This window comes from Scyliorhinus torazame, chromosome 3 (assembly GCF_047496885.1).
Source record: "Scyliorhinus torazame isolate Kashiwa2021f chromosome 3, sScyTor2.1, whole genome shotgun sequence".
NCBI classification, from domain to species: domain Eukaryota; kingdom Metazoa; phylum Chordata; class Chondrichthyes; order Carcharhiniformes; family Scyliorhinidae; genus Scyliorhinus; species Scyliorhinus torazame.
Genome location: NC_092709.1, coordinates 157,213,187 through 157,239,521, shown reverse-complemented (window position 1 = coordinate 157,239,521; position 26,335 = coordinate 157,213,187). Strand labels below are relative to the sequence as shown.

General features: G+C 46.7%; 1 protein-coding gene across 8 annotated transcripts in view; it reads right to left on the bottom strand.

Moving 5' to 3' along the window:
* ncapg (non-SMC condensin I complex, subunit G) overlaps positions 1-26,335 on the bottom strand; it is a 129,936-nt gene that overhangs the window by 41,441 nt on the left and 62,160 nt on the right. For 7 of the 8 annotated variants that reach the window (XM_072496455.1, XM_072496456.1, XM_072496453.1 and 4 more), the window contains exons 13-17: positions 26,176-26,286; positions 21,202-21,321; positions 17,960-18,199; positions 15,910-16,091; positions 10,285-10,459 (exon numbers count right to left, since the gene is read on the bottom strand). In XM_072496455.1, the coding sequence (XP_072352556.1) occupies positions 10,285-10,459; positions 15,910-16,091; positions 17,960-18,199; positions 21,202-21,321; positions 26,176-26,286 (828 nt within the window). The remainder of the gene's footprint in view (positions 1-10,284; positions 10,460-15,909; positions 16,092-17,959; positions 18,200-21,201; positions 21,322-26,175; positions 26,287-26,335) is intronic. The other variant, XM_072496460.1, reaches the window with a different exon arrangement.

Genomic DNA, 26,335 nt, shown 5'->3' with positions numbered 1-26,335 from the left:
GAGTGACTCCAGCAAACCTCCCAGCCATGATATTGGTACCCCTCCAGTTTAGATGCAACCAGTCCTTCTTGTACAGGTCAAACCTGTCCCGGAAGAAATTCCAGTGGTCCAGAAATCTGAAACCTTCCCTCCTACACCACCAGTTTAGCCACGTATTTAGCTGCACTATCTCTCCCATCTGTAGCCATTGGCAGTGTGGCATCAACCATTCTCTTCTAACTCCTTTTCAGTTGTTCAGCTCAGTGGTTACTTCAATTTTCATCTCTCAAATTATGGTCAGCAATAGCCCCAAGATCTCAACATTACCTTCAGAGTCCCCCCAAAATGTATCCTTGGCCCCTGTTATTCCTCATCTACGTGCTGCATAATTATTGGCACCAAGCACATTTAGGAAGCCAGGGTTAACTATCAGAACCCACAGCAAAGGCAGGCAGCAGTCATGTTAAGCCCTGCCATCGCCTTGCCAAAGACAACATGCAGCTTCTCTGAAGGACAGCAGGCTAAATACAGGAAACTGTGGGTGAATGGGCCCAAAGTGAGGTAACGGGAACATTCCGGCACAAATTACTCTGGGGGCTGATCAGTTTAACCATTAAATGAAAAAAACATTTCCTTCGCCCCATAGCAAACCTGACAGCTGTAATCTTTTTATAGTGTCACAAATCAGCTTATAAACCTGCAATGAAGTTACTGTGAAAATCCCCGAGTCGCCACACTCCGGCGTCTGTTCGGGTACACTGAGGGAGAATTCAGAATGTCCAATTCACCTAACAAGCATGTATTTCGGAACGTTGTGGGAGGAAACCGGAGCTCCCGGAAGAAACCCATGCAGACATGGGGAGAACGTGCAAACTCTGCAGACAATGTCGCAAGCCGGGAATCGAACCTGGGCCCCTGGCACTGTGAACCAACAGTGCTAACCACTGTGCTACCATGCCGCCCTTACATTAACATGCATCAGACTATTTAGGTGCACCAAATCACCATTCAAAAATTGCAGTGTCCATCTCCCAGCCTATTACCAAGCTCCTAAAGGAGCTTAGTGGGCCATTATTTGGAGGCGAGCATGTTCCATTTTCTTTCCCAACACCTGCCAGCTCTTCTAAAATTCCAGATGTTCCTAGACCTAGAGACATTGGGATCCTCCAAGATAGTGATTTATAAATCAAGCCTGTACTGTGTCCAGACCTAGCCAGCAATTAAACATCCAGCCCCTGATGTCAGTTTCCTCACACATACTCATGCCACCTAGCTCCACCCCTCCCTTGGTTTTCAGACTGCTTACCCTGCAGATAAACATTAGGAAGACTATAGACAACAACCCAGCTCCCACTAAAAGCTCTATACTTTCAGCAATATTCTCATGATCCGATCCAATCCTCTATATTCAAGGATTTGCTTGAGCACTCCACTTCACTTGCACACAGCAAAGGCAGGCGGTCTGTCACTAACAGCACTGTGGGTGTACCTACACCTCAGGGACTGTAGCAGTTCAAGAAGGCAGTTCACCACCACCTTCTCAAGGAAAACAAAAGATGGGCAATAAACGCTGACCTAGCCAGCGACGCCCACATCCCGTAAATTAATGAAAATAAAAACACTGCTAACAAGGTGGAGGTGCTCAGGGAGAGGATCAATAAGTTTGTATGACCATCTTCCCACAAATGGTGCAGTGACTCTCCTTCAGGATGCCCGCTAATACATTTTCTATCTTAGGTGTCAGGCTCTTTGGCTGCCATGCCCAGCATCCTATTAGAATTATTTTTATGGACTTCCGGGTGCGGCCATGCAGAGCTAGGTCGCATGTTCGGTAGCTCCCGCTTGGAACGGACTTTTGGGCTCTTTACAGGGCCCCCACGGCATTTGTTCAACATTTCCCAGTGTGGGAAGAAGACTACAACATTCCCCCGACAGTGTCCCCCAGGAATGGTATGTCTCTTGGTTACCAGACCCGGCAGAAACAGTAAAATATTTGGCTGTAGCTGCAGCATGCAGGCGGGGGAAGGGCAAGCTTAAAGGCTGCAAGCTGACTTGAGGGCCTTTATTAAGGGTGAATTCTAGCAGCAGAGGGAACAACTGTGAAAAGATCTACCAAGGCCATTGAAGAAGCGGGGACGAGGCTTCCGGTGGCGGCCATGGAGGAGTAGATCGCGCATTCGGTAGATCCCGTCTGGAACGGACTCTCAGACCTTTTTCAGGAGTTTCCACAGACATTTTGGGACAGATTGGTGAAGCGAACGCTGCCAAGAGGATTCCCTCTCGAGACTTCGGGTTGCGGCTATGCGGAGCCAAGTCGCACATTCGGCGGCTTCCGCAAAAACGGACTTTTGGGCTCTTTTCAGGGCCCCCAAGGGCACTTTTTCGACGTTTCCCGTTGTGGGAAGGAGTTAATAATAGCTCCCCGTCAGAATATGGCTTTAACTAGGAGCGGGGCAACAAAAAAGGTGGTGGTGGACCTGAAGAAGGGAGGAAGGGTAGGACAAAATGGCGGCGGGCGGAGACCAGGCAGCGTGGAGGCAGTGGGCGGAGGAGCAACAGGAGGGTATCCAGCGCTGCCTCAGAGCCATTAAAACGGACCTGCGAGAGCCGATGAAGGCTTCTATTGATAAGTTGCTGGAGACACAGACGGCCCAGGGGGTGGCGATCAGAGAGGCTCGACATAAGATCTCTGACAATGAGGACGAGATCTTCGGCCTGGCGGTAAAGGTGGAGGCGCACCACAAGAAATGGCAGGAGCAGTTCGAGGAGATGGAGAATCGGTTGAGGCGGAAGAATCTGTGGATTCTGGGCCTCCCGGGGGGGCTGGATGTGGGGGCCTATGTGGTCACCATGTTGAACTCGTTGATGGGAGCGGGGTCCTTCCAGGGGCCCCTGGAGCTGGAAGGGGCCCATAGAGTGTTGGCGAGGAGGCCCAAGGCTAACGAGCCTCCGCGGGTGGTGCTGGTGCGGTTCCATCGGTTCGTCGATCGGGAGTGTGCGCTCAGGTGGGCCAAGAAAGAGAGGAGCAGCAGGTGGGAGAATGCGGAGGTTCGGATATACCAGGACTGGAGTGCGGATGTGGCGAAGAGGAGGGCCGGGTACAATCGAGCGAAGGCGGTGCTGCACAGGAAGGGGGTGAAGTTTGGCATGTTGCAGCCGGCGCGACTGTGGGTTACCTACAAGGACCGGCACCATTATTTTGGGTGTTTGCATTGTTTTGGGTTTCTTTTTCTCTGTGTTTTTCTCTTTCGGGTTGGGGAGGCGAGGATTGTTTCCCGTGCTTAGAACGGAGGGTGGAGGGGGAGAGTCTGTGGATGGGGAGCGGGAGAGGAGGGTGTGCCACACAATGGGAGGAGTCGAAGGAGAGGCAGGAGTGGCCGGGGTCAGCTGAGCTGCGGAAGTGCAATGGGGGGAGTAAACCAGCTAGGATGGGTCCTATCGGGGGGGGGGGGGATTGGATCGAGTTGCTGGTGCTAAGGTCAAGGAGGAGCTGGAGCGAGTGGAGGGGGTCAAGACGGGGTGGGTGCCGCTGTGGGGAACGGGCCGAGTGTGGGGTGCGGGCACGTGGCTGGCCGAGGAGGGGTCATGGCTGGTCGGCGGGGGAGGGGGGCGGGTAGCCCCCTGATCCGGCTGATAACCTGGAATGTAAGGGGACTGAATGGGCCGGTTAAGCGGGCCCGCGTGTTCGCGCACCTGAAGGGGCTCAAGGCGGATGTGGTTATGCTCCAGGAGACACACCTGAAGGTGGCAGACCAGGTAAGACTGAGGAAAGGGTGGGTAGGTCAGGTGTTTCACTCAGGGCTAGATGCCAAAAATCGTGGGGTGGCGATCTTGGTGGGGAAAGGTGTCGTTCGAGGCGTCGAGCATTGTGGCAGATAATGGCGGTAGGTACATAATGGTAAGTGGTAAGTTGCAGGGAGAGGGTGGTACTGGTCAATGTGTATGCTCCGAACTGGGACGATGCGGGTTTTATGCAGCGCATGTTGGGTCGAATCCCAGATTTGGAAGGGGGGGGGGGGGGCTGATAATGGGGGGAGACTTTAACACGGTGTTAGATCCGGCACTGGATCGCTCCAGGTCTAGGACGGGTAGGAAGCCGGTGGCGGCTAGAGTGTTGAGGGGATTTATGGACCAAATCGGAGGGGTGGACCCTTGGAGGTTTGCAAGGCCGTGGGCTAGGGAATTTTCATTCTTCTCACATGTCCATAAGGCTTATTCTCGAATCGACTTTTTCGTTTTGAGTAGGACGCTGATAGCGAGGGTAGAGGATACCGAGTATTCGGCAATAGCCATTTCGGACCACGCCCCGCATTGGGTGGAGTTGGAGATGGGGGAGGAAAGGGACCAGCGCCCACTGTGGCGCTTGGAGGTGGGGCTGTTGGCGGACGAGGAGGTGAGCTAGCAGGTACGAGGAAGTATAGAGAGGTACTTGGAGACCAACAACAACGGGGAGGTCCGAGTGGGGATGGTATGGGAGGCACTGAAGGCGGTGGTGAGGGGAGAGCTGATCTCCATTAGGGCCCACAAGGAGCGGAGGGGGAGAGGGAGAGGCTGGTGGGGGAGATGGTGAGGGTGGACAGGAGGTATGCGGAAGAGCCTGAGGAAGGATTGTTGAGGAAGAGGCGCAGCCTCCAGGCCGAATTCGACCTGGTGACCACCAGGAAGGCGGAGGTGCAGTGGAGGAAGGCCCAGGGGGCGGTCTACGAGTATGGGGAAAAGGCAAGCCGGATGCTGGCGCATCAGCTTCGTAAGCGGGATGCAGCTAGGGAGATCGGGGGAGTTAAGGACAGGGGAGGGAGCGTGGTGCGGATTTGGGTTGGCGTCAATGGGGTCTTCAGGGACTTCTACGAGGAATTGTACCGATCCGTGCCCCCACGGGAGGAGGGAGGGATGGGCCGTTTCCTGCACCAATTGGGGTTTCCAAAGGTGGAAGAGGGACTGGTGGCGGGACTGGGGGCCCCGATTGGGCTGGAGGAGCTGATCAAAGGGATAGGAAGCATGCAGGCGGGGAAGGCACCGGGGCCAGACGGTTTCCCGGTCGAGTTCTATAAAAAATATATGGACCTGTTGGGCCCGCTGTTTGTTAGGACCTTTAATGGGGCAAGGGAGGGGGGGGCTTTACACCCGACGATGTCCCGGGCACTGATCTCCTTGATCCTGAAGCGGGTCAAGGGTCCCCTGCAATGTGGGTCTTACAGACCGATTTCCTTGCTAAATGTAGATGCCAAGGTGCTGGCGAAGGTCTTAGCCACGAGGACTGAGGATTGTGTGCCGCAGATCATCCATGAAGACCAGACAGGGTTTGTGAAGGGGACACATTTGAACACGAATGTGCGCTGGCTTTTGAACGTTATCATGATGCCGGCGAGGGAGGGGGAGGCGGAGATAGATAGTGGTGGCGATGAACGCTGAGAAAGCCTTCGATAGGGTAGAGTGGGGGTACCTGTGGGAGGTGCTGAAGAGATTCGGGTTTGGGGAGGGGTTTGTCAGGTGGGTTAGGCTGTTGTATGAGTTCCCGATGGCGAGTGTGGCCACAAATAGGAGGTCCGAGTACTTTCGGTTGCACCGAGGGACGTGACAGGGGTGTCCCCTGTCCCCCCTGCTCTTCGCACTGGCGATTGAACACCTGGCTATGGCACTGAGAGAGTCGAGGAACTGGAGGGGGTTGGTGCGGGGTGGGGAGGAGCACAGGGTGTCGCTTTATGCGGACGACCTGCTGCTGTATGTGGCGGACCCGGTGGGAGGAATGCCAGAGGTAATGAGGATCCTTCGGGAATTTGGGGACTTTTCGGGGTACAAGCTCAATATGGGGAAGAGCGAGCTGTTCGTAGTTCAGCTAGGGGACCAGGAGAGGGGGATTGGCGAGCTCCCACTAAAAAGGGCGGAGAGGAGCTTCAGGTATCTGGGAGTCCAGGTGGCCAGGAGCTGGGGGGCCCTGCATAGGCTTAATTTCTCAAGGCTGGTGGAGCAAATGGAGGAGGAGTTCAAGAGGTGGGACGCGTTGCCATTGTCCTTGGCGGGTAGGGTGCAGTCAATCAAAATGACGGTGCTCCCAAGGTTTTTGTTCCTGTTGCAGTGCCTCCCCGTGTTTATCCCAAAGGCTGTTTTCAGGCGGGTTAACAGGAGTATAATGGGGTTTGTGTGGGCGCGAGGGACTCCGAGGGTGTTCCTGGAGCGGAGTAGAGATAGGGGGGGGGCTGGCACTGCCCAACTTCTGTGGGTACTACTGGGCCGCCAATGCGACGATGGTGCGCAACTGGGTGATGGAGGGGGAGGGGGCTGCATGGAAGAGGCTGCAGACGGCGTTCTGTGTGGGTACGAGTCTGGGGGCGCTGGCAACGGCGCCGCTGCCGCTCCCTGCAAGGAGGTATACCACGAGCCCGGTGGTGGTGGCAGCCCTCAAACAGTTGGGGCCTCGGCGTGGACCCCATTACGGGGGAACCACCGGTTCGCCCCAGGAAGAACACGTGGAGGGTTTTCGGGGTGGCACAGGGCAGGGATACGAAAGTTGGGGGACCAGTTTGTGGACGGGAAGTTCGCGAGCTTGGGTGAGCTGGAGGAGAAGTACGGGCTCCCCCTGGGGAACACCTTCAGGTACTTACAGGTAAGGGCGTTTGCCAGACGGCAGGGTATATAATTTCCACAGCTACTGCCACACACAGTACAGGACAGGGTGCTCTCAGCGGGGGGGGGGGGGGGGGGGGGGGGAGTGGGGAAGATCTCGGAAACTTACCAGGTGATGCAGGAGGAGGTGGAGGCCTCGGTGGTGGAGTTGAAAGGTAATTGGGAGGAGGAGTTGGGAGAGGAGATCGAAGAGGGGACGTGGGCAGATGCCCTAGGGAGGGTGAACTCTTCCTCTTTGTGCGCGAGGCTCAGCCTCATACAGTTTAAGGTGCTGCACAGGGCACACATGACCGGAACAAGGATGAGCCGGTTCTTTGGGGGTGAGGACAGGTGTGTTAGGTGCTCAGGAGCCCAGCAAATCACACCCATATGTTCTGGGCATGCCCAGCGCTGGAGGAATGTTGGAAGGGCGTAGCGAGGACGGTGTCGAGGGTGGTAGGATCCAGGGTCAGACCGGGCTGGGGGCTCGCAATATTTGGGTTTGGCAGAGGAGCCGGGAGTGCAGGAGGCGAAAGAGGCCGGAATTCTGGCTTTTGCGTCCCTGGTAGCCCGGCGAAGGATTCTCCTTCAGTGGAAAGATGCGAGGCCCCCAAGCGTGGAATCCTGGATCAGCGATATGGCAGGGTTCATTAAATTGGAGAGGGTGAAATTCGCCTTGAGAGGGTCGGTATAAGGGTTCTTTAGGCAGTGGCAACCGTTCTTAGACTTTCTGGCAGAACGATAGACATTGGTCAATGGCAGCAGCAGCTCAGGGGGGGTTTACTTTATTTTTGTTTATGTTATTTACACTGGAGGGTGTGAGTGGGTGTATATACCTGTTGTGTTAAGTCGAGGTGTTAATGTTAATTTATTATTTAGTTACGGGGCGGGGGGGTTGGGAGGTTGCTTTTTTAGATTGTGCTTTGTACTTAACCCTGTTGGGTTCTTTTTTCTTTCTCATTTTGTTATTGATATTTTATGAAAACCTTTAATAAATATTATTTTTTTTTAAAAAGAATTATTTTTATAATTTGGTGTTACCATGTTGTTCCCTACTCCTAGGACACTATTCCTGCTGTCAATGAACAGCTAAAAAAGGAAGCCATATTTTAATGGAAAAACACAAGTACAGTAGTTTGACTGCACAATATATTTCCTCACTCGCTGAAATAAATGCACTATTTGCTCAATGTTATTTCTTCCATACCCTCGCATATTGAAACGAGTCAAACAGATTAAGCCAAATGTATAGCTTGTTCTTTGTCGAGGAGTTTACAGACGCCATACTGTATGACAGAATTGTAACCCTCTGTCACTTTGATTTAGGAAATATCCTGTCCAATTATTTAATTTTATTTATTTAAAGAGGCACATTGTGACAATAAGTTTGTAGAAATGTAGGAAACAGAATAAGACATACAGGATGCAATGAATGCACACTGCAAACGATACAATATAAACATCTCAAACTCTAGTAGTTGAAAGCATGTTAAAGGTGACAATGTTTAATCCAGCAACAGAGGGAAAGGAGGGCGGCATGTGCACAATGGTTAGCACTGGGACTGTGGCGCCGAGGACCTGGGTTCGAATCCCAGCCCTGGGTCGCTGTCCTAGTGGAGTTTGTACCTTCTCCCCATGTCTGCGTGGGTTTCACCCCCACAACCCAAACATGTGTTGGTTAGGTGGATTGGCCATGCTAAATTGCCCCTTAATTGGAAATAGAAAAATAATTGGCTACTCTAAAAAAAATTTCTTTAAAAGAGGGAAAGGTAACAGAGTCCCCAATAATAAAAATAAAGAAAGGTTAAATCCTAAAATATGCAATCATAAAAATCAAAACAAAATGGAAAGGAAGTGAGGACCAAATGAAGATTATAGAGCCATGACTGAATTACAACTAGTGATCAAAGTAACAAATCAAACCCTGATAGCAAGCCTAATCCCAGAACATCAAATGCAAATTACAATCAAAACAAGTGGCATCGGCTACACATAGAATCCCTACAGTGCAGAAAGAGGCCGTTTTTGACCCATCAAGCCTGCACCAACCCTTTCGAAAGACCACCCTACCTGGGCCCAATTCCCTGCCCTGTAACCCCACCGTAAAGGGCAATTTAGCCAATCCACCTAATCAGCACATCTTTGGACTGTGGGAGGAAACCAGAGTACCCGGAGGGAACCCACGCAGACACGGGAACAATGTACAAATTCCACACAGACAGTGACCCGAGGTCGGAATCGAACCCAGGTCCCTGGTGCTGTGAGACAGTAGTGCTAACCACGGTTACCGTGCCGCCACACACATGTATAAGAAAGAGAACACGTCTCAAACCTGTTGTATAACTGTGTTGGCAATTTCTCAGTTGCTTATTGTGTAAAAGGGAGACTAAATTTCTACTATATATGAGAACAGATTTATTTTCTAAAGTTGCTGCAATTTATCTTTACAAGTGTCCTATGAAGGCACCAACCATAAGCACCACAGTAAAAGCCCCTCATTAAATATAGATTAAGTTTAAGAATGGAAATAAAATATTAGCATTCTATTTTAAGTAACTTTGATGAGACTCCAAAGCCCAAAATATATCTAGAGCTCCTCCTTTACAAACTTGAGACAATAATTTTAAGTCATATACGAACAACCTATGTAAACACATTATGGGAAAAGTAGTAAAGGTATTGGACTAATAGTCCAGATGGAGTTCAAATCCCAACATTGGAAGCTGTGCGATTGAGTTATATAATTCTGCTAAAGTGTATTTTGATACCAGAAAGTTGCTGGATTCTTATTAAAAACCCAACTGTTTCATTAATATCATTCATGTAAGGAAACCTGACTCCCACATGCCTAGTCCACATTATGCTGTGGGTATTTATGGCCTCTGGAAGTGCAAGCCATTTAGCTGTTTGACAAATCAGGATAGACAATTAACGCAGTCTAGTCAGTCCTGCCCACATCCTGAGAACAAAAGCCAAAGACCAAAAAATTACAAGCTCTTAAGTGGAATTAATAACAAACCCCAAATTCTCAATTTTGAGTATTTGTTTCCAATTTCCTACTGACAGGAATTATATTACAGGCGCTTCAACACTTGTTAAAGGCAGGCCTGTGTCTTCTCTGATCTGATATATAGAATGAATGCACTGTCCTTTGGGGCTAACAATCTACCATTCACTGCTATGGTATACAACAAATAATACAGGTTACAATTATGCACACCTGATCTTTGTGAGGGGCAGAACACTCCAAATGCAAACCTGTAATTCAACACTAAATTATATAAACACAAAAATAAATTAACAGATAAAATGGCAACATTCAAATGAAGTACATTCCATACTTAGTCTGGCACTTTAACCATTTTCAGATCAAAATAGCAAAAGAATTCAGAATTCTAGTTGTGTTTTTGTTTCACTTTTTTCCACCCTCCGGAATGCTTTACCTGTGGTCTGGATTAATATATCGCAGTAAATTTTGACACCACTGTGTTGGAGACAGGTTAGGACTTGCAATGAATGCAGCAAACAGAGTATATTTAAACAGATGCACTACAAACTACAACAAACACAACACAACCAAATCCAAAAATTGTTGGGCAATGGAGGGACAGAAATAAATTTTGTTTCCTTTATCTAAACCAAGTATTATTTTGTATCGAAGAGTTGCCCAATCTACATAAAATAAAATTTAGTGCTGTATACCTGATAGTCCTGTATCTGTTTGTTTTGGTGATTAACTTCACTGGCTCGGGTCAAATCCACAAAAAACTCTGCTACATTAAGTGCATTAACTTCAGCTAAAGGAGAAGACGCTGGTGCATAGAACAGAGTCTGCAAAGTAGGCAGGAATGCTTCCTGAAAACATTCTTGATTTCTCCTAAGAAAGGGAAGTTTTGCACATTATAAAACATCATTTCTATTTCAGTTTGCTGAACAAACTTCCTTCTCAATCTTACTTTCAATAGGTTTTAAGCAAGTTTAGAGTTAGGGAAAGGGTGGGAGTTGTGAGGAAATAACTAAGTGGAAGATTTATGAAAGGGTGGAAGGGAAACTGATTAAATGAACAGCAGGAACAAGAGAATCATTTCTTGAAACTGCTGTCTGGAAAAAAATGGGAGCTGTGGTTATCATCTGAAATGATTCAACTCAATATTAATTCCAGAAAGTTTTAAAGTTCCTGATTGAAAGCTGAGGTGCTGTTCCTTGAGCTTCATTGGGATATTATAAGCAGGGTGCAGAATGGTCAGAGTAGGAATGGATGGGAAATTAAAATATGGCAACTGACCCAAGTCTCAGTGAATACAATATAATAACTTCAAAAGAAGTAGTTATAAATATATGTTTTACTTGGAAAACATGTTTAGAACTTGGATGGTGGGATGGGTAGAGATGAATCAGCAGGTGTAGCATCTTCTGTGATTGCATAAGAAGATGCTGTGGTAAGGTGAACAAGTGATGGGGATGATAGGAGAGGACCTGGCCGTCACAGATGGAACAGTTCATTTGAGATGCTGAATGGGGAGAGAAAGATGTATTTAGTGGTGGCATCACGCTACAGGAATGGTGGTAAATGATCTGTTGAATGTGGAGGAACTGGTGGAAAGTGAGGATATTGCTGTAGTAATGAGGGTAGGTGAGAGAAAACGTGTGCAAAGTTGGAAGGGCACTGTTGAGGACCCGATCAACCATAGGGGAGGAAAGAGGAAAAAGAGACGGATAGAAAGCACTGATGCGGAAGGTGACATCGTCAGAACAGATGCAGAGAGGAAGAAACTGAGGGAATAGAAATGATCCCTAGCAGGAAGCAAGGTGGATGAAGTGCATTCAAGGTGGTCAGTGGACTTGGAAGTAGACATTGTTCAACAGAAATGGAGACAGAAAGGTTGACGGGAGGGATCAAGGCAAAGTGGGAGGAAGAGTTGGGGGAGGGTATGGAGGTGGGGTTCAGGTGTGAGGTGCTCCGGAGGGTGAACGCCTCCACCTCATGTGCGAGGTTGGGGCTGATACAGCTGAAGGTGGTGTATAGAGCACACCTTACAAGGGCGAGGATGAGCCGGCTCTTTGAGGGGGTAGAAGATGTGTGTGAACGATGCAGGGGGGCCCCCGCAAACCACGTTCAGATGTTTGGTCCTGTCCAAAGCTGGAGGATTACTGGAAGGAAGTTTTTAGGGTACTCTCTAAAGTGGTGCACGTGAGACTAGACCCGGGCTCTCGGGAGGCCATATTCAGGGTATCGGACCAGCCGGGGTTGGAAACGGGCACGGAGGCAGATTTTGTAGCCTTCGCCTCGTTGATTGCCCGAAGGCGGATCCTGTTAGGGTGGAGATCGACCTCTCCACCCTGTGCCCTGTCATGGCGGGGGGGACCTGCTGGAATTCTTGACGCTTGAAAAGATCAAATTTGAACTGAGGGGAATGATGGAGGGGTTCTACAATTCATGGGCGTTATTCATTATGCACTTTCGAGAATTGGATCACATCAAACATTAGGGGGGGGGGATGTGGCTGGGAGGGTTGGGGGGGGGGGGGGGGGGGGGGGGGGGGAAGAGGGACTGCATGTGTTAATGGTGACTATCGGTGATTCCGGATTCCGTTTTGTCATTTGTTTATGTCAACATACGGGCTAATGTCTGGGGTTTGGTAGGAGGATGGGATTGTTATTGATATGGGAATTTTTTTAAAATTTTTTTTTTTTTAAACAATACAGCGCAGTACAGGCCCTTCGGCCCACGATGTTGCACCGAAACAAAAGCCATCTAACCTACACTATGCCATTATCATCCATATGTTTATCCAATAAACTTTTAAATGCCCTCAATGTTGGCGAGTTCACTACTGTAGCAGGTAGGGCATTCCACGGCCTCACTACTCTTTGCGTAAAGAACCTACCTCTGACCTCTGTCCTATATCTATTACCCCTCAGTTTAAAGTTATGTCCCCTCGTGCCAGCCATATCCATCCGCGGGAGAAGGCTCTCACTGTCCACCCTATCTAACCCCCTGATCATTTTGTATGCCTCTATTAAGTCTCCTCTTAACCTTCTTCTCTCCAACAAAAACAACCTCAAGTCCATCAGCCTTTCCTCATAAGATTTTCCCTCCATACCAGGCAACATCCTGGTAAATCTCCTCTGCACCCGCTCCAAAGCCTCCACGTCCTTCCTATAATGCGGTGACCAGAACTGTACGCAATACTCCAAATGCGGCCGTACCAGAGTTCTGTACAGCTGCAACATGACCTCCCGACTCCGGAACTCAATCCCTCTACCAATAAATGCCAACACTCCATAGGCCTTCTTCACAACCCTATCAACCTGGGTGGCAACTTTCAGGGATCTATGTACATGGACACCTAGATCCCTCTGCTCATCCACACTTTCAAGAACTTTACCATTAGCCAAATATTCCGCATTCCTGTTATTCCTTCCAAAGTGAATCACCTCACACTTCTCTACATTAAACTCCATTTGCCACCTCTCAGCCCAGCTCTGCAGCTTATCTATATCCCTCTGTAACCTGCTACATCCTTCCACACTATCGACAACACCACCGACTTTAGTATCGTCTGCAAATTTACTCACCCACCCTTCTGCGCCTTCCTCTAGGTCATTGATAAAAATGACAAACAGCAACGGCCCCAGAACAGATCCTTATGGTACTCCACTTGTGACTGTACTCCATTCTGAACATTTCCCATCAACCACCACCCTCTGTCTTCTTTCAGCTAGCCAATTTCTGATCCACATCTCTAAATCACCCTCAATGCCCAGCCTCCGTATTTTTTGCAATAGCCTACCGTGGGGAACCTTATCAAACGCTTTGCTGAAATCCATATACACCACATCAACTGCTCTACCCTCGTCTACCTGTTCAGTCACCTTCTCAAAGAACTCAATAAGGTTTGTGAGGCATGACCTACCCTTCACAAAGCCATGCTGACTATCCCTGATCATATTATTCCTATCTAGATGATTATAAATCTTGTCTCTTATAATCCCCTCCAAGACTTTACCCACTACAGACGTGAGGCTCACCGGTCTATAGTTGCCGGGGTTGTCTCTGCTCCCCTTTTTGAACAAAGGGACCACATTTGCTGTCCTCCAGTCCTCTGGCACTATTCCTGTAGCCAATGATGACATAAAAATCAAAGCCAAAGGTCCAGCAATCTCTTCCCTGGCCTCCCAGAGAATCCTAGGATAAATCCCATCAGGCCCCGGGGACTTATCTATTTTCAGCCTGTCCAGAATTGCCAACACCTCTTCCCTACGTACCTCAATGCCATCTATTCTATTAGCCTGGGGCTCAGCATTCTCCTCCACAACATTATCTTTTTCCTGAGTGAATACTGACAAAAAATATTCATTTAGTATCTCGCCTATCTCTTCAGACTCCACACACAATTTCCCATCCCCGTCCTTGACTGGTCCTACTCTTTCCCTAGTCATTCGCTTATTCCTGACATACCTACAGAAAGCTTTTGGGTTTTCCTTGATCCTTCCTGCCAAATACTTCTCATGTCCCCTCCTTGCTCGTCTTAGCTCTCTCTTTAGATCCTTCCTCGCTACCTTGTAACTATCCATCGCCCCAACCGAAACTTCACACCTCATCTTCACATAGGCCTCCTTCTTCCTCTTAACAAGAGATTCCACTTCCTTGGTAAACCACGGTTCCCTCGCTCGACGCCTTCCTCCCTGTCTGACCGGTACATACTTATCAAGAACACGCAGTAGCTGATCCTTGAACAAGCCCCACTTATCCAGTGTGCCCAACCCTTGCAGCCTACTTCTCCACCTTATCCCCCCCAAGTCACGTCTAATGGCATCATAATTGCCCTTCCCCCAGCTATAACTCTTGCCCTGCGGTGTATACTTATCCCTTTCCATCATTCACGTAAACGTCACCGATTTGTGGTCACTGTCCCCAAAGTGCTCTCCTACCTCCAAATCCAACACCTGGCCTGGTTCATTACCCAAAACCAAATCCAACGCGGCCTCGCCTCTTGTTGGCCTGTCAACATATTGTTTCAGGAAACCCTCCTGCACACTGTACAAAAAACGACCCATCTATTGTACGCGAACTATATCTTTTCCAGTCAATATTTGGAAAGTTAAAGTCTCCCATAATAACTACCCTGTTACTTTCGCTCTTATCCCGAATCATCTTCGCCATCCTTTCCTCTACATCCCTAGAACTATTAGGAGGCCTATAAAAAACTCCCAACAGGGTGACCTCTCCTTTCCTGTTTCTAACTTCAGGCCATACTAGCTCGGAAGAAGAGTCCCCATCTAGCATCCTCTCCGCCACCGTAATACTGCTCTTGACTAGCAGCGCCACACCTCCCCCTCTTTTGCCTCCTTCTCTGAGCTTACTAAAACACCTAAACCCCGGAACCTGCAACATCCATTCCTGTCCCTGCTCTATCCATGTCTCCGAAATGGCCACAACATCGAAGTCCCAGGTACCAACCCATGCTGCCAGTTCCCCTACCTTGTTTCGTATACTCCTGGCATTGAAGTAGACACACTTCAAACCACCTACCTGAACACTGGCCCCCTTCCTGCGACGTCAAATCTGTGCTCCTGACCTCTATACTCTCATTCTCCCTTACCCTAAAACTACAATCCAGGTTCCCATGCCCCTGCTGACATTAGAAAAGTTGACGGGGAGGGAAGGGAAAATTGGAAATTGACCAAGTGAAGGCCTGCTTGTACACATTCCTGTCTGAAGATCTTGGGGTAGAGAGAGAAGTGTGCTTTTTGCGGTTGAGGGGTTTAGAGGTTGATGGGGACAGGGTGATGGAAAAGTGATCTCCAGAGATGAGCTCAGAGACAGTCTGGAAAATGATGACTTGTGTTCAGTGGTAGGGCAGTTGGTGTTGGAGATTAGTGTTCAGCTTTCCTGACGTAATCATCTGTTTTCCAAACAACAAGTGTCATCCTTGTCAACAGGTTCAGTGACAATTTTAGGGTTGAATCAAAGAGAAGAGAGTGCTGCAAGCTCAGAGTAGGGTCAGGTTAGAGTGACTGAGGAGAGTAGACAAAGAGAGATAGGTGATGCCATGCTGGTTGTTCCTAATGAGAAGATCTATCTAGAGGAAGGTCAGAGCCCAGAAAGAGAAGGCCAGGTAGAATGAGAATTCTGAAGTTGAGATAAAGGGTCTACTCTGCGGGGGAAGAAAATTCCTGACAAAAGGAATGGGCACAGAGGCAAAGGTGACATTAGAAAGTTCAGCATCATATCAAATTCAAAATTCATTCAGGTGGGGGCTTTCAGCCTGATCAACTGGCAAAACCAGTATCATCAAAATACACAGCAGATAAAGTACAAACCTGTTCATAAATGCATATAGAGGAAAGAAAACCCCGAGGCAATGTCGAAGGAAAGTGTCCTCTTCAGTCACAGGATTGTACCATAACAAAATAAGCCGGGTAAGAATTTTGGAGCTAGAGAGTCTTCCAGAAAAAAGTAATTTAGCAAGGCCTTCAGCAGCTACAGTCCTGATGTCCATTACCTGAAAATATAAGCAATTTTATTAGCATATAAAAATTATATGCACTGGAGAGAGGGGACATGGGGCAAATGAGGGAGGATTTGCCAGAGCGGTAGAGAGCGTGTAGGGGTTGAGAAGGGAAGCCATGGAGCAAAGCGGCAAGAGAAAAGGGGGAAGGGAAGCAACTTTGGAAAAGACACAAATTAGTTTGGGATGCCAGAGGTAAATGAATGAGAATGCAGGGGAGGGAGAGAGCACAAATGCTCGAGGAGTTGGACAAAAACAGCAAAGTTGAGAATCATGTTTTCCTTGTAATCTACACCCAAAATGCAGTCAGTGGTATCTTCTTTCTCCACCACAACAGACGCTTGAATGCAAAAAAAATAGGAAAGTAAAAAAATGCTGAGCTTTCACAAAGTGCGTCTATGTCAAATCCCAAATTTCTTTACCCGTCAGTCTGGCCTCAATAAAAGTCGAGATGGATTTGCAGGTACAGCATTAGTTATTTTATTTAGCTTGCAAGCTTTACTCAGTTCACAGCGGCACAAAGCACATCTTGCTTCGTACACCTCTGGAATCAAGTGAGTCTGTAGAACAAAGAAGTCTCTACTGATACATTCAAATGGCATCAAGTTTCACATACACAATTCCCATAGGTCATCCTATACCCCTCCTGACCTGGTAATACATTCTGATTGGCTCACTTCCAATCCCTTCCTCTGGCCCCTATTACCCAGCATCCTTTTCTCCTCCTTTGGTGGACACACCTCTTCCTTTGCTTTGCCATGCGGTCTGAAATCCTTTGTCTGTGAACTCACCAGAATGAGACTGGCCTATCTCTACATTACAGTAACTAATATCTCTAAAGTAACTATTTTATATCACATTCGTCATCTGCTTCCACAACGATGCCCATCTCCTCCCTGGCCCCAGCCATTCAAAAACGCTCATCTAAATCTGAGAGAGCGAGAGAGAGAGAACGAGAGCGAGACCAAAATCCCTCCAATTTGCTGGGTGCCAGAAGTCCTTTCTCTTTCTCAAATACAAAAGTGTTCCAGTTTTTAGAAACTTTGGGCTGGATTTTTCGCCCGCGCCCGCCCGGTGACCGGAAATTCTTGCCCAAGGTCAATGGACATTTACATGGTTCCCATCCCATCTGTGGCGATCTTGAGGCGGGCGTGGCTGGAAAATCCAGCCCTTTTTGAATTCTGTACTTCCTCTGCTCAACTTAAAGGCATATCTCAATTAAGAATCCCTGGACCAGTTAGCAGGGTGGCGCAGTGGTTAGCATTGCTGCCTCACGCCGCCGAGGTCCCAGGTTAGATCCTGGTTCTGGGGCACTGTCCGTGTGGAGTTTGCACATTCTCCCCGTGTTTGTGTGGGTTTCGCCACCACAACCCAAGATGTGCAGGCTAGGTGGATTGGCCATGCTAAATTGCCCGTTAATTGGAAGAAATGAATTGGGTACACTATTTTTTTTAATTTTTAACATCTTTAAAAGAGAATCCCTGGACCAAAAGAAAATAAAGATAAAATAAAAGAAATGGGAACAAAGGAAAATCAAAAGGATGGACTCAAACACTTTTTTGTCCTAAATTCTTAATGAGGCAGAGCAGCAACAGAGAAGGAAAGAAAAGAAAGCAAATCCTGTAGATTTGTGATTCTTCTGTAAAACTACCGTTTTAACCAAGCATAGACACAAAATGTACAGCAAGAAGTGTCGCAGATAAGGAGCACCAACATAAATAAATATTTTGCATGTGTATTGTATTCATATATTAAAAAGTTTACACCACCATGATCGGCACCTCTCCTGCCACGATGACAATCCCACACCATGTACACAGAAGGCCCCAACAGCACTTCAAAAAGCAACTAGTAATTCATACCTCATTGTCCAAGTATCCCAAGAGGAGTGTAAGGATACTGTTGACTGTGTCAGTTTCCAGAACGGGCTCCTTTGGTTCGTCATCTTTTGACTTCTCAAGTTCAGTTTCCAATTCTTCATTTGGTATTTCCTCAGATTTATGAGGACTGGGTTTGAAAGCCTCAATCCCAAATACCTGTAGAATGTCGAATACTGCCCGCAATGCACTGATTTTCACACTGACCATATCAAGCTGAGCAATCTATAATACAAAGAAATATCATTATTTCTTCAGACAATTTCTGCCAAATTTTCCTGTCCTGACATGCAGTAAACGCACATCAGGTTAGCGGAGAGGATCGAGGGGCCGGATTTTTGAATTTCCATCCCTAATCCCATTGCTGGCAGTGCAGAAAACATGGCAGTTTGCGAGCCCACACATACACCAGCATTCCTGACCTCACTGGCTCCTTTTCTAGATGGGCCTTTTAGAGTCCTCACATTTTTGATGGAATTTGGGCCACCTTCTGAAGACGACATGGTTCACGCCAGCTCAGAGGTGTCGTGGACCATCGGAGAACCGTCTGGGTTAGGGAACTGTTCAAACGATAATGGGGGCGATTCTCCCAAATGGAGCCCAAGTGTTTGCGCCGTCGTGAACGCCGTCGCGTTTCCCGACGGCGTGAACCGGGCCCGAGTACGACCTATTCTGTCCCCACAGGTTCACGCCGCTCCAGCCTCCTTTCCCGGCGCCAAATGGGCACCGCACCAACCCGCGCATGCGCTGTTGGGCCGCGCCAACCTGCGCGGGGACTTCTTTAGCGCGCCGGCCCCGACTTAACATGGCGTCCGTGCTGAGGGACCGGCTGCGCAGGGAAGTAGGCCCGGGGGGGGGGGGGGGGGGGGGAAAGAGAGGCCGGCCTGCCAATCAGTGGGCCCCGATCGCAGGCCGGAGCCCCCCCCTCCCCCCCACAGGCCACCCCCCGACCGTTCGCGCAGAGTTCCCGACGGCAGCGACCAGGGATGAACGACGACGGCGGGACTCCTTCGTATCCGCACGGCCACTCGACCCATCCGGGCCGGAGAATCGGCGGCCCCGCCGATTCCAGCGGCCCACAGCGCGCCGGCGCCGATTTCTCCGCACCTCGGAGAATCGCGCGCCGGCGTTGGGGCGTCGTGGTTGCGCCGATTCTCCGACCCGGCGCGGGGCTTGGAGAATCGCCCCCAAGATGTAATGCTGTTGGATGATTAGTTCAATATGTTTTTAATTCAACGATTGCTAATAGGGTTATGTTCTTATAAGAGAAGTGACCATTAAACTGACTATGAAAGTGGCGAAGTGCTCAAATGCTTTAAAGCATATTATTGAAATGATAAATAGCTCTTCTGCATTGGAGCATAGCGATATTTAGATTTGACTGTAAAATTGATCTTCTGTGATTTAATATTTTCATCAAATGACAGCTCAGACATCTGTCCCACCCCTCTAAAGGTTTAACAGATGGTTGAGCTTGCAATTAAATCCTATTATGGATGCTTGGCTGAGCTCCAAACCCCACTAATAGATTCAACTTGGCTGGTGCTGTTGACACAACTGTCAAGGGGGCTCAGAGTTTGTTTATTTTCTTTGTAAACATCTCAATGCCTTCCTAATGCTATAATAAGGCTTAAGAGTTTGATATGTGGTGGATATGAGGTGGGGTAAAGGGTTGAGGACCTTACTAGAGGACTGAACGGATGTCCTAGTGAACAGAGGTGGGCCTTCTAATCTGCCCACCTCAGTATTCGCCCGCATCAGTTTCTGCCTCTGTCCTGCCTGGAGGCAGCAGCCCCAACTCCAGGACACCTTGGACACAGTTGGGTGAAAACAAGGGGGGCAGGCAGGTATACTCAGGAGGTGTGATCACGATAGCAAGAAATTACAACTCTCAATTCCCACCTTAAAGGAGATAATCCAGTCCAATATCTTTAAATTAAAATCTGTTCTTTGATCGTGACCTAGCCAATCATCATGAAAAAAGTTTCAATTATCTCTTTCCTGATTGGTTAAGCAAGAATTTGGATGCAATTGTGCGGTTTGGCAAGAATTTTCAATTTGCATGTAATTGCCTAGCTCGGAGTGCAAATTGGTTTTGAAATTTTTTTTTCTCCAATTTCTGCTCAAACCTATTTGCACATCACAAATTAAGTCCCTTTCTTCTCCTGTCATTGTTGACAGAGGATCTGAATTTTCAGGTACTGCCAGGGCCCGAAAATGTCGCATGCTGGTTTCCTGACACAACTAGGCGGTGGCGTAGTGATATTGTCACTGGACTAGTAATCCAGAGACCCAGAATACTCTGGGGTCCCAGGTTCAAATCCCACCACTGCAGATGGTGAAATTTGAATTCAATAAAAATCTGGAATTAAAAAGTGATGACCATGAAACCATTGTTGATTGTTGTAAAAACCCACCTGGTTCACTAATGTTCTTTAGGGACAGAAATCGGCCATCCTTACCCGGTCTGACCTATATGTGACTCCAGGCACTTAATTGCCCCTCAAGAGGGCAATAAATACTGGCACAACCTGCGATGTCCACGTCCCATGAACGAATAAATAAAAACATTTTAGCAAAGGTGGGATTGGGCCTGCAGGTTAACACATCTCATGCAGCAGATAGCCAATTAGGGTCATTAGGAGCAATTGAGTACAGTTAACTGAGGTAGACTGTAGGAACCATTTCTTAATTGAAGTTCTAAAAACATTGGTGGAGGGGGTCTGCATACTGAAGCATCTGCTCTGTAGCTTACATGCCAATCCCAGCTTTCTTCCCTTCTCAAACTGGAAGATTGAACCCCCCAGCTCAGGGAGCCCACTGGTTCCCTGTCCATTTAAGGGCTGCCAGTCTCCAAGCCTATTAAAGGGGCCTCAAATTCAAAGGAAGCCATACGCTACTTCACAACCACCAGTACCTTCCCAGAGTTTAACTTTTTCTGGTAAATCAAATCCCACTCCCCAACAAATAATCTTACTACCCACACACCTCAAACCTCATCCCATTTTCTTCAAAGACCTGCCTCCACCATAAATGCAGCAATATCCCAGAATTCAGAGTGTTTATGCACATTCCTTTTTCATAAAAGTCCTTTCCAATTTTTTGTTTAAATGGAAAAACATGTATTAATACAGTATTCAATGAAACAATACTCTGTTGATCCACATTAATTCAGGAAATCACAAGCAGTGAATCGAAGTGCAAGATAAGACCAGTCCACTAATTACCTGTAACAACAGTGGCAGGTGCTGAATCGCAAATTCTTTGTTGTGCAACACAGATGAACCCAAACACAAGACTGCCATGTTTCTTACTGCAGGATTAACACTTGCGATGCTTGGTAGTATCTAAAATTGCAGAAAGAAATATGTAGTAGGGGGGAAAAAAGGTGAAATACAATTTTACAAAATAACAAGTTACACAATGGAACGCATCTGCATAAGACTAAGGAACAGGAGTAGGTCATTCAGCCTTCAAGCCTTCTCCACCATTCAATAGGATCACGGCTGATCTAGTTGTGGTCTCAGCTTCACCTTCCTACCTGCAGCCCAAAACCTTCGACTTACTGTATGAATAAAACTGTAAAAACCCAGCCTCCACTACCTTCTGGGGAAGAGTGCGTCATACCTGAAATCTCTATCTTAAAAGGGAGTCCTCCCATTCTTTAAACTATGCCCCAAGTTCCAGTTTCTCACATAAGAGGAAACATCCAGCCTATTCAGTCCCTTCAAGATCTTACATGTTTCAATAAGATGACCTCTCATTCTTCTACTCTCCAATACGTAAACGTCCAACCTATTCAACCTTTCTTCACAAGATACCCTTTCATCCCACGAACAAGTCGACTGAACCTTCTCTGAACTGCTTCTACAGCAATTATATATTTGTTCAAATAAGGAGACCAAAACTGTACACCATATTCCAGTAAAACTTCCCAATTTTATATTCCATTGATCTTGCAGTAAAAAACATCCCTTTTGCTTTCTAATCACTTGCTGTGTCTGCATATCAACTTTGTGATTCATGTACCAGGGCACTCAGATCCCTCTGCACCAACAAGTTCTGCAATCTCTCTTCATTTAAATAGTACACTGTTTTTCTATTCTCTTGCCAAAATGGACAAATTCACATTTACTCATGTTATACTCCATCTGCCACAATTTCTCCCATTCATTTAAACTGCGTATATCCCTTTGCAAGCTCGCTACCTCCTCTTGACAACTTACTACCTTCAACAAAATTAGCTACCATACATTCGGTTCCTTCATCCAAGTCATTGATATATATTGCATATTGCAAAAGGTTGAGGACTCAGCATTGCTCCCAGTGGCACTCCACAACTTGCAGCTTGCCAATCCTAAAAAGACCTATTTTCCCTACTCTTTGCTTCCTATTAGCTAACCAATCCTTTATCCATGGTAATGTAGTACCCCTTACACCATGTGCTCTGGAATATGCTCCTAAGACAAAGCCACATTGCAACATCAAGATCTAATAAAACTGACATTCCCATGGCCCCAATACAAATCAAAACTTTTAATATGCTTCTTCCCCTCAACCAGAATCTTGCACCACTCTGTCGAGCTCTTTTGGTTCTTCTTCTTTGCTTTCTTCTTTGAGCAGGCACAAGGTAGCAGCTCGTAACTGAATGCATCTCGAGACATAATGCTCTTAGAAATCATAGAATTTACAGTGCAGAAGGAGGCCATTCGGCCCATCGAGTCTGCACCGGCTCTTGGCACGAGCACCCTACCCAAGGTCAACACCGCCACCCTATCCCCATAACCCAGTAACCCCACCCAACACTAAGGGCAATTTTGGAGACTAAGGGCAATTTTGGTGATTAAGGGCAATTTATCATGGACAATTCACCTAACCTGCACATCTTTGGACTGTGGGAGGAAACCGGAGCAGCAGGAGGAAATCCACGCACACACGGGGAGGATGTGCAGACTCCGCACAGACAGTGACCCAAGCTGGAATCGAACCTGGGACCCTGGAGCTGTGAAGCAATTGTGCTATCCACAAGGCTACCGTGCTGCCCCTTCTGACCTTTTACAAAACAAAGTGGCCAAGAAAGGGAACGGGAGACCAGTAACAGGATTCCAGAGGTAAAGCCGGCATGTATTAATTAGGTCAACAGGTAGTTAAGTTCTTTCCCTCTCTAAACAGGGGTAGGAAAGAATCATAAGTTACAGTATAGGAGGCCATTTGACCCCTCATATTTATACCAGATCTGTGGAAAAGCAACTCACCTCGCAGTTTAAGCTAGTACTGGGATGAAATAAGTATTGCATTACATTTATTATCTAGTTAAATTGTTGATATAGCTACAGATAATGAGTGATATTTCTAAACCTAATTTGTTAAATAAAACAGTTAACTTGGCAGAGCAGGTAATGCGGGAGCTGGTGAACACCCATGCGATCCACAGTAAACATATTTGCAGTAATCGCTTGAGGAACCTCAGCTCAGAGTTAATGAGCTGGAGTCTGAGCTTCAGGCTCTGATGCATCACGGTGAAAGATAATTGCTTGGGATACTTCCAGGAGGCCATCGCACCCCTTATGCTAGGTACTTCAAATTTGGTTTGTGGTTAGGGACAGGAGGGTGTGACTGAAAGCGAGGCAGATATGGGAATTCAGAAGATAACACTGGAGGAGCCTCAGACCATGCAATTGTGCAGCAGCTTTGATATTCTTGCAGCTATTGTGGATGAGAGAGGGATTGCATCAATACAAAGATAGGTAGGAAAGCAAGTTGTGAGGAGGATACAAAGAATCAGCAAAAGCACTGAGCAGGTAAAAGAAATTGGCAGATGGAGCATAATGTGGGAAAACATAAATTTGTTGTCCACTTTGGCAGGAAAAGAAAAGTCAAATATTATTTAAATGGAGAGACTGAAGAATGTTGCTGCAGAGGGACCTGGGTGCCATTGTGCATTAATCACAACTTTTCAGCATGCAGACATAGCAAACAATTAGGAAGGCAAACAGAATGTTGGCTTTTATTGCAAGGGGGATTGTGTGTAAAGGCATGGACGTCTTGGTACAACTGCAAAGGGCATTGGGGAGACTACACACAGAGTACTTTTGTGAAGTTTCAGCCACCTTTCTTCAACGGGGACATGCTGCACTAGAGGCAGTTCAGAGAAGGTTCACTAGGTTGATTCTTGGAATGCAAAGGTTATCTAATGAGGAAAAGTTGAGCAGGCTAGGCCTATACTTATTGGAGTTTTAAAAATTGAAAGATGATCTTATTGAAATGTAAGGGATTCTGAAGGAATTTGGCAAGGTAGATGCTGTGAGGAAGTTTCCCTCGTGGAGAAATCCAGATCGAGAGGGCTCAGGTTCAGAATATGGGATCTCCCATTTAAAATGAGGAGGAGTTTATTTTCCCACAGGTTGTTTAAATTTGGAATTCTCTTCCCCAGTGAGCAATGGAGGCTAGGTCATTGAATATATTCAACACCGATTTAGACATATTTTTGACTGACAAGAGTCAAAGGTTATGGGGAACAGGCAGGACTGTGGAATTAAGGCCACAACCAGAACAGCCACTATCTTGTTGAATGGTGGATCAGAGGCCAAAATGGTCTACTCCTGCTCCTATTTATGTTCTTATAACATGTAACTATTCAAGTGCAAGGACAGGGTAAGCTACTTTTCCTGGATTCTTGAGAATCCAAAGTTGGCATTTCTTGGAACGGATGCCAGAAAATAGGATTGCATGAAAGATGCCCCATGTGCACCCATTGTCACACACAACTACAATAGACAAAAGTATCTCTGATGTAGCTATCCAAAGGTGTTGCTTAAAGGAAAATGTTAACAATTACAATGAGAAACCTCTCAGCTTTTTAAACAAATTAAAAGAATTTGCATTCATCTACCATTTCAAGAAAAGCATTGAGCCAATAATGAAACTCAAAAAAATGTTAAAGGATCTTTTACACCCATGGACATCTAAAATTAACATGCAGTACGGTTTTCAGTACTGCAATGAAGAAGCCATACCATAGATTCAAAGTCCTGAAATTGGACCTTCTGATTCAAGAAGGAAGAGGAGCAAAGCCTAACTGACAAAGATCTTCAAACTCGAGGTGAAAGTAGACAGTGCTGACGTCCAGAGTTTGTCAACCATGCTTTCAGGGATTTAAAAAATAATGGAGCAGAACGTTACATTTTTCTGGTCTGATTAATAATTTATTAAAACCCAAGTAAGTGAAAATTTCTTTAGCTCAGTGATTCCCAAACGATATGTCATGATTGCGACCTCAAATGGGGTTATAGAAACAATGAATAGGGTCATGAGAAATGAAACCACATTAATCTCCCGCCCTATTATATCACCCTGACAGTGGTAAGTAACCAATCACAAGACAAACTTTTGATTGGCTGTGGCATATCTAATCAGGGTATGGTGTTATATATTTATCTAGACGCATAGTTACATCAGAGGTTTCCCAGAGAAGTGAGGCGGACACCGATTTGGTGACTGGCAGGAGCCTGGAGAGCTCAGGATTTTCACAAATTTTCATATTTAAATATGTTGGTGTACAATACATGAACTTTAACAATCAAATACGGAATGCTGCCTTATTTGTGTTCCTTCAATAATACCTCATCTGTACCACCAATGAAATCTGATGCCACTCAAACTGTCCAGAATTCTCAAGTTGCCAGATCATGAATAATTTTGGTGCATACCTTGGAGAATTCCTTTAAAAAAAGATTGATATCCTAAATTGTAAAAAAAATTGGTGAGCAAACATAGCATCCTTAAATTGGGGCAAAATGCTATTCATGGAGGTCACAAGCAAAAAGAAACTAAGTACAGCCATTAATAGCCTCTGATGGGAAAAGGAAGATAAAACAATGCTGCTTCTGGATGAAATCTCAAAGAAAGACAAGCGGTTTCTGGCAATGGCGTCTGAATTCTAGTACTAGTGACTGGGTTTTCTTGTTTAAACTTCAAATTTGGAAAGTGCAATTGCTACATAAATTCCAAACCAGCATACCAAAATCTGGGTTTCAATAGTTTAGAAAAGTAATGGACATGGTTGCAAGTTTTGTATTTGCCACCCCACCCCCACTCTAATACTTCCTGTTATGTAATTGAAATCTCAGCTATATAATTAAATACATAGACAGAAACTAGGTTACAGTAAAGAAACCAAGCAGTAAATATAAAAGCCATACCAAAGCTTCTGTTATTCCATTCAGAGTTGAGCCCATTCCCTTTGTAATAGCCATCTGTTTGAGGAGCTCATAGCACATGATCAGACATTTCAACATAGTTTCTGGATCATCCTTTTTGCATTGAAAAAAAGAGAAAATGCAAGTGAAAATACATTACTCA